General features: G+C 42.4%; 1 protein-coding gene across 3 annotated transcripts in view; it reads right to left on the bottom strand.

Moving 5' to 3' along the window:
• Positions 1–6,679, bottom strand: part of MTX2 (metaxin 2) — a 73,023-nt gene extending 66,344 nt beyond the window's left edge. For 2 of the 3 annotated variants that reach the window (XM_019522984.1, XM_019522986.1), the window contains exon 1: positions 6,576–6,679. In XM_019522984.1, the coding sequence (XP_019378529.1) occupies positions 6,576–6,615 (40 nt within the window). In that variant the 5' untranslated portion in view covers positions 6,616–6,679. Of the gene's footprint in view, positions 1–5,934; positions 5,984–6,575 lie in introns of those variants that run through there. The other variant, XM_019522985.1, reaches the window with a different exon arrangement.
• Between the last annotated feature and the right edge of the window lie 23 nt (positions 6,680–6,702).

The raw sequence follows: 6,702 nt of genomic DNA, 5'->3' as shown, positions 1-6,702 counted from the left end.
AGGTTACAGGGGTGGGAGGATGAGAACAGGATGAGATTCAATACTGACAAGTGCAAGGTACTGCAGCTGGGGAGGAAGAACAAGCAGCATACCTATAGGCTGGGGAACTCCCTTCTAGTCAGCACAGAGGAAAAAGGATCTTTATTGAGGCAAAAAAGGAGTCATTATTGATTCCAAAATGAACATGGGCCGCCAAAGGAAGGCTAACTGCACCTTGTCATGCACCCACAGATGCATCTTGAGCACGTCCAAGGAGGTGATCCTCCCCCTCTATGCGACACTGGTCAGGCTGCAGCTGCAGTACTGCGTCCAGTTCTGGGTGCCGCACTTCAAGAGGGATGTGGACAACATGGAGAGGGTCCAGAGGAGAGCCACCCACATGATCAGGGGGCAGCAGGGCAGGCCTTATGAGGAGAGGCTACAGGACCTGAACCTGTTCAGCCTCCAGAAGAGAAGGCTGAGGGGGAATCTAGTGGCCTGTTACAAGCTAGCCAGAGGGGACCAGCAGGCACTGGGGGAGTCCCTGTTCCCCCGAGCACTGCCAGGAGTGACTAGAAATAACAGTCACAAGCTGGCAGAGTGTAAATTCAGATTAGACATCAGGAGGCGCTGGTTCACTGTTAGGGCGGCTAGGATCTAGAACCAACTTCCAAGCAAAGTGGTGCTGGCTCTTACCCTGGGGGTCTTTAAGACAAGGCTAGACAATCACCTTGCTGGGGTCGTTTGACCCCAGTACTCTTTCCTGCCATGGCAGGGGGTCAGACTTCATGATCTGCTCAGGTCCCTTCCAACCCTACCAACTATGAAACTATGAAACTCTCTGAGGAACCCTAATGGATACCTCCCTTCTTCCAACTCCTTCAACCACAAAATGTACCCTACACTTCAACCCAGCCTACTGCAGTTTCTCATTCATTACGCATTTTGGGCACGTCCTGATGAGCAGGAACACTTGTTTGCCCAAGGACAGCCATAACACGCACACTCTGATGCACAGCAAGTTACTCTAGGTGGGGCAAGGGAGGCTGAGGCCAGTAACTGTGTCTGGGGTCCTGAGGGCCTCTGGGAGCTGCAGCCATGGCAGGAAGCCTGGCCAGCAGGGCACGGCTCCAGCCAGCCAGGCTCTGTTTTGGGTGACGCACACTGCCACTATGTTTTACGCCCCATTTTTCTTTGGCAGGGTTTTTTGTTTTTACCCTGGGACTTCCTGGGGTCAACCCCCCACCCCCATGCTGCAAAGCAGCAGCGCAGGGAATGCCTGCATGTGCAGCATCTCTACTGCAGAATGGTCTACAGGGCCACATACCACACGTCTGCACTTGTCTGGATGCACCCTCAGAGAGCAAATCTAGGAGTGTGCCAACGAAGTCATGGAATGCAACACCTGTTCTGTGCCCACATCACTACAGCTTGGAATGGCAACCACAAAGTTCCCTCGCTTGGGTTTTGCAAAGAGAAGCAGCAGCTGGAAGGGTCAAAAATCATCAGGCCTCATCAGGTATGAGAAAGGGCACTTATGTGCAGCAAGAGCATCTTGAAGCCAGAGAAAATGAGTAGGATGGGGAGCGAATCCACAATGCCTCCCTAAAGGCAATACTTGTGCTCTATTTCCTCTACATAGTGAATGTTTTGTCCAGATCCAGGACATTTTAAAAGTGAAAAGCCCTATTTGTACAAGTTCTCATAAGACTAAATAAGGCAGTATTGAGTGTTACTAATATTTTAAAATATGCTATATCTATGTTCCTTTTCAGCTGCTGAGTTTGTAATATCCTTAAAAAGCATATCAAGATTTCTGGCAAGAGACAAGAGAAGCTGTTACTTTAACAGAAAACTTGAAACAGTAAATACCAATTAGAGAGAGACTGTTTGGGCTTAATGAATCCCAAAATAACTAGGAAGGAATCTTCCTTTTATGAGCTGTAATTGTATTGTTTCTCAGACCAGGAAATACTAACTCAGATAAATACATATCAGACGATAATACTACAGTAAGTAAATTATTTTTCCTCCAATCTACACGAGGTTAGGCAGGTAATCCCCAAAGCAATTGGTTGGATTAAGGGCACAAAACATTCAAAAACCAAAAGGATTTCAGGTGACACTAGTATCCTAGAAATAAAGCAATTTATTTATGGCTTATTCTTACATAACTTCCTATAAAAGAACACAAAACCAACATGAGATGATTTCAAAATATGACTTGATATGAAAGCATCCAAAACAAAAATAGCTTCAATTGAAGATACTACTGCCAATAGTTCAAACCTATTTTTAAACAAGTGCAATTACTCTTTTGCAACATGGAAGCTCAGATATGTATTTTGGTATACAGAATGCCTATGTAGTTGGTGTACTATTTAGACTCTGGATTTTTATCTGGAAGAAAATTTATATGTTAAGCCTTATTCTATATTACATATTTGCTATGAGCAAAATCCTGGTTTTTATATGTAAACATATGTACTTGAAAGTGTATTTCTAAGGAGGCTTATTACACTGAGGCAGACTTACTGAGAATGTAAAATATACACCTATAGTAGTAGCATGTTTCTCAAACTTTTGTAAATTTACCATAGTATTAAAATTAGACTAAGTATCTGGGTATCGTTCATTTATGAGAAAAACACCAATTTGCGAGAAATAACAGGATACTTTGTGACTTTATTTTCTCTACTTTTTGACTGCTGATATAGAAAAAGTGCTTGGAAAATTGTCCACTCCCTTCAATCCTTCACCCATCAATTAAGTATTTTTGCATAATCTCTCTCAGGTGATTTTAACAAATATCAGGAGAAAGGATTTCAAGAGATTAGACCCTTTGAAAGCTAGGATCGCAAACTGTCTAGTAGTATAAACATTCACTTATTATGTTTATTTATGACTGACATACAATTAGTCTGCAAACCCCCCTCTATATATTCTTTGGAAAATATATTTTGAGCGCATTAATGTATTTTTTTGCATATGCAATATCTAATATGCATGACAAGTTTATGCTTCCAAATCATAAACACATTGTAAAAATGTGAGGGTTTTTCCCCCTGGGTTGGAGCAGCAATATCCTGTTTTTTCAAAACAAGAATGAGTAAATAGTTTTAGCATTACATAGCCAATGTTACCATAAAGAGCTTCCTAGTCTACTTAAGTGATTTGATCATCATTTTATATTTAATCATTAGTGCATTAGAAGAGCAGACTATGCTCAGCATGTTCAAAAGGATGCTACTTGCACAGAATGAATGCTGATGCCCTAAGAAATTATCATTCACGACTGCTAAAATTTTGCAGATGTGCAAGCAGGTAGACAAGTGATTAAGTATGACATGCCATACGCAGTCTTGAAGAGAATGCATGAAGTGTGGTAAAAGTGAGGGTAGGCATTACCTGAAAAGTCAATATCTTCAAAAAGTTATGACTCATCTTTCCAGTACTCCAAATACCCCTCTCAACTTCTAATACATTTCTGGAAAACACACTATGTTGAAATTATTACATTTAACTGTACACGTACCAAGAACCACAGTTTATGGCTGCTATATTGCTGGAATAGTTAGTTAACTGGAACTGTCATGACAAAGCAATTGTTCTTGTGAACAGGACCCTCTATTACAAGCCAATCAAATTTCATTTTTATCAGATGTTAAAAAAAATCCTCGCTCAAATTACCTGGGTATGCATACATAATAAGAGATGAGTGTTCACAATTAGAAACATAAGAAATAAGAGCATTTTAAAACAATAACCATTTAAATAGTATTGCTTTTCTTTCTAATACAACATATTATTCACCCTCAAAATATCATTACACTAGGTATGCATGTTTTTCATATTTAAAGCAGAGAAATACTCTGAACTTCAATTTCAGAGGGCTCAATATACAAAATAAGAAACAGCACATTTGAAGATGTTTATTTTGTTTCTTAAATCCACTCACATAATGCTGGAGAGTCATTATATTATTTTGTAGCTTTAGTTACTGTACAATGCCTCTGATAATGTAAAAACATGGCCTGAATATTGATCAAAATCCTGAATGAATTGGTTACCAGACAAATCTTTCAACGTGAACAAAATAGTGTTTTTGTTTTTATTTACTTCCAATCTGTGACTTTATAGCTTGTCACCCAGAGTGACGAAAGTGTTTATTACTTTGTAGGCAGATAAATGCTTTTGACACCGATCAGCTTCTGGAAGAGGACAGATAAAGTCATAACTTTGTGTTAAAGAATAAGGTTCAGTAGATTGATCTGCCACTAGTATTTGTACAATACTTGGGGTCACAGTGAGTGCTCATGTATCAAATGTACATAAAGGAGATGAATAAACTAAGCACCAGAGCATTTATATTCTGAAGAGACAGTGCAGTGCAAAGGGTGATAACAAGGAGTACTACCAATGCTCTTTAATTAAGGTCAGAATGAGCTTCTCTCTCTGATGATGGAATGATTTGTTGTAGTAGCTGACTTATTCTGAAAGGCTAAATTTTAATGAGGGTTTACAGCTAGGCAAGGCGGCTCAAACAGAGAGAGATTCCAAAATTTTCAAATGCAAGCTGTTATCATGTGGGCTGAAGCTCACATAGCAAATATTATACCTAATGTGCACTAGGATACAGGTCCCTCTAGGGCATACAAGTGAGCTGCTTAAGCTTAGAGAGAGAGGAAGGAGTTAAGGCTGTTTGCCAAACAGATTTTCAGACATTTTAATTTTTCCTCCCCTACACTTAACCCTGATTTATACATTGTTATAGCTTGCAACGAAGGCTCCTCCTCCCCCAACAATAACATTCTAACGTTTTCAACATAAGTAACTGGAATGTCTATAGGGTATTTTTATGCGATTTTGTGCTTGTGAGCATTCTAAAGTGACAACTTGCTGAGACCAACTACTTTGTTATAATTATAGATATAAAAGCTATACAGTAAAATATACAACACCATATAAACAATATTTTATTCACTACAAGAAAAATGCAGTATTCAATAAATACATCAGAAAAGACCATGATTTGCTAGGGCACCACTTTTCATCTGCACCACTAAATGCCTTAACCTCCTTCATCCAGTTTGCCCAAAAGAATTTAACATCACTTGCACCGATGTTTTTACACAGCTGTATGCTATTGTTGTTTAAGACAAGGGTACAGCGAAATTCTCAAATGTGACTAAGTGACTTAGCCTCATCACTCCTATTGGTTAATCTTTTTCACAATGAGAATCAGGGAGGCAGGCATTTCTAGTCCTTAATATGCAGCAGTTAAAAATCCAAATCAGCAGCTCTTGCATAAGAACTTAAGGGTGAAGGAAGGTCTCGCCAGGAGACAAACATTCTGATCCTCCTGCTTTGGAAATCACAACATGCCATGCCCCTGCAGAATTTACAGCACGTGTAGTAGGGGAAAAAATGAAATCACTAGATTTATTAACTTAAAAAGGGAAAACTAGGCTTTCAGTGAAGAAAAATCAAGATGCTCCTAAACTACTTGAGCTAAACCATGAATGAAGTATTTTCCCCTGAAAACAGAAAAAGAACATCTTTTCTCCTAAAATTTTTGACAACTTGTACTCCTTGTATTTTATGACAAGGCTTATGTCAGCTTATGCAGCAGAGCTGCACTGAATCACATGTCAATGCTAAGTGCCTGCTAAGACTCAGCTTCAAAACCTGAGGGGGAAAGTTTGAAACAATTCTTCAGAGGGAGCAAGAGAAGTAGCTGTAATTTGGTAAATCTTAAACCCCACAGAAGTGAAGCATCACTCTGGCATTTGTTAGAAACAACAGATGTCTTCTACAGTGTCACTGGCTCCCATTTCTCCTACCCAAAGAGTACTTTAGTCTCTTCTGCTAATCTAACACTTCCCCTTCTTACAGGCCAGGTAAAGCTACACAAACTCAGGTGAGTGTACACACCACTGGCTAACTATGACTTACCTAGGATTATGCTGAAGTCTCCATCACGTGACATCTTTAGATGAAGATAAAAGCAGGCCCTACATCACCCAAAGTTTAAGGGCTTGATAAAGGGATCAGGTGGTGAAATACAGCTGTGTGCGCGATACAGGTGGTTAGGCTGGGTGACTGCACTACTCTTTCCTGTCCTTACAAACCTGTAGCAGCCGGCTGTTTGGGAAACCTACCTGGCTACCAAAAAAAAAAAAAAGTTGTTTCACGCTTTACATAGCCACAAAACCACACTGACACCTAACTCCAGCACAGCTTGCCTGCCTCCGGGGCCCACTGGCCTGAAGCAAGACTTCCAGGCAACACTTCCAGCAAGAACATCGCCGCCCCTCGGGGACGGGGCTGATCACGGCGGCGGGCTAGTGACCCCCTAGACAAGCCAGGGACTGGGGGGCCTCAGCTTGGTCCCAACAGTACCCGCCTCCCCGCAAGCCCGGAGCACAGGAGCGTGGAGGACAGGCTGCGGGGGAGGGCACGGGCCCACGTGCAAGGGGCGCCCGGGGAGCGGGCGGAGGTCAGGGAGAGCCCAGGGGCTGCCGCGGAGCTGGTTGGGGGTATGGAGCGGCCACTCCGCGGCTCCGGAAGCCCGACGCGCCTCGCCCGGCCCCTACCTGCGATCTGGCTCACGAACGCCTCTGCAGCCAGCGACATGACGCCCAGCCCGGCCCCGCAAGGCTGGAGCACGCACAGGAACTGGGGCCGCGCGCGCCGAGTGCATCCGGGGCCCGCCCCGCCCCC

The sequence above is a fragment of the Gavialis gangeticus genome, unplaced genomic scaffold (genome assembly GCF_001723915.1).
Source record: "Gavialis gangeticus isolate Ggan-Ray unplaced genomic scaffold, GavGan_comp1, whole genome shotgun sequence".
Classification (NCBI taxonomy): Eukaryota; Metazoa; Chordata; order Crocodylia; family Gavialidae; genus Gavialis; species Gavialis gangeticus.
The sequence above is the reverse complement of the archived record's forward strand: the minus strand, read 5'-3'. Positions and strand labels throughout refer to the sequence as shown.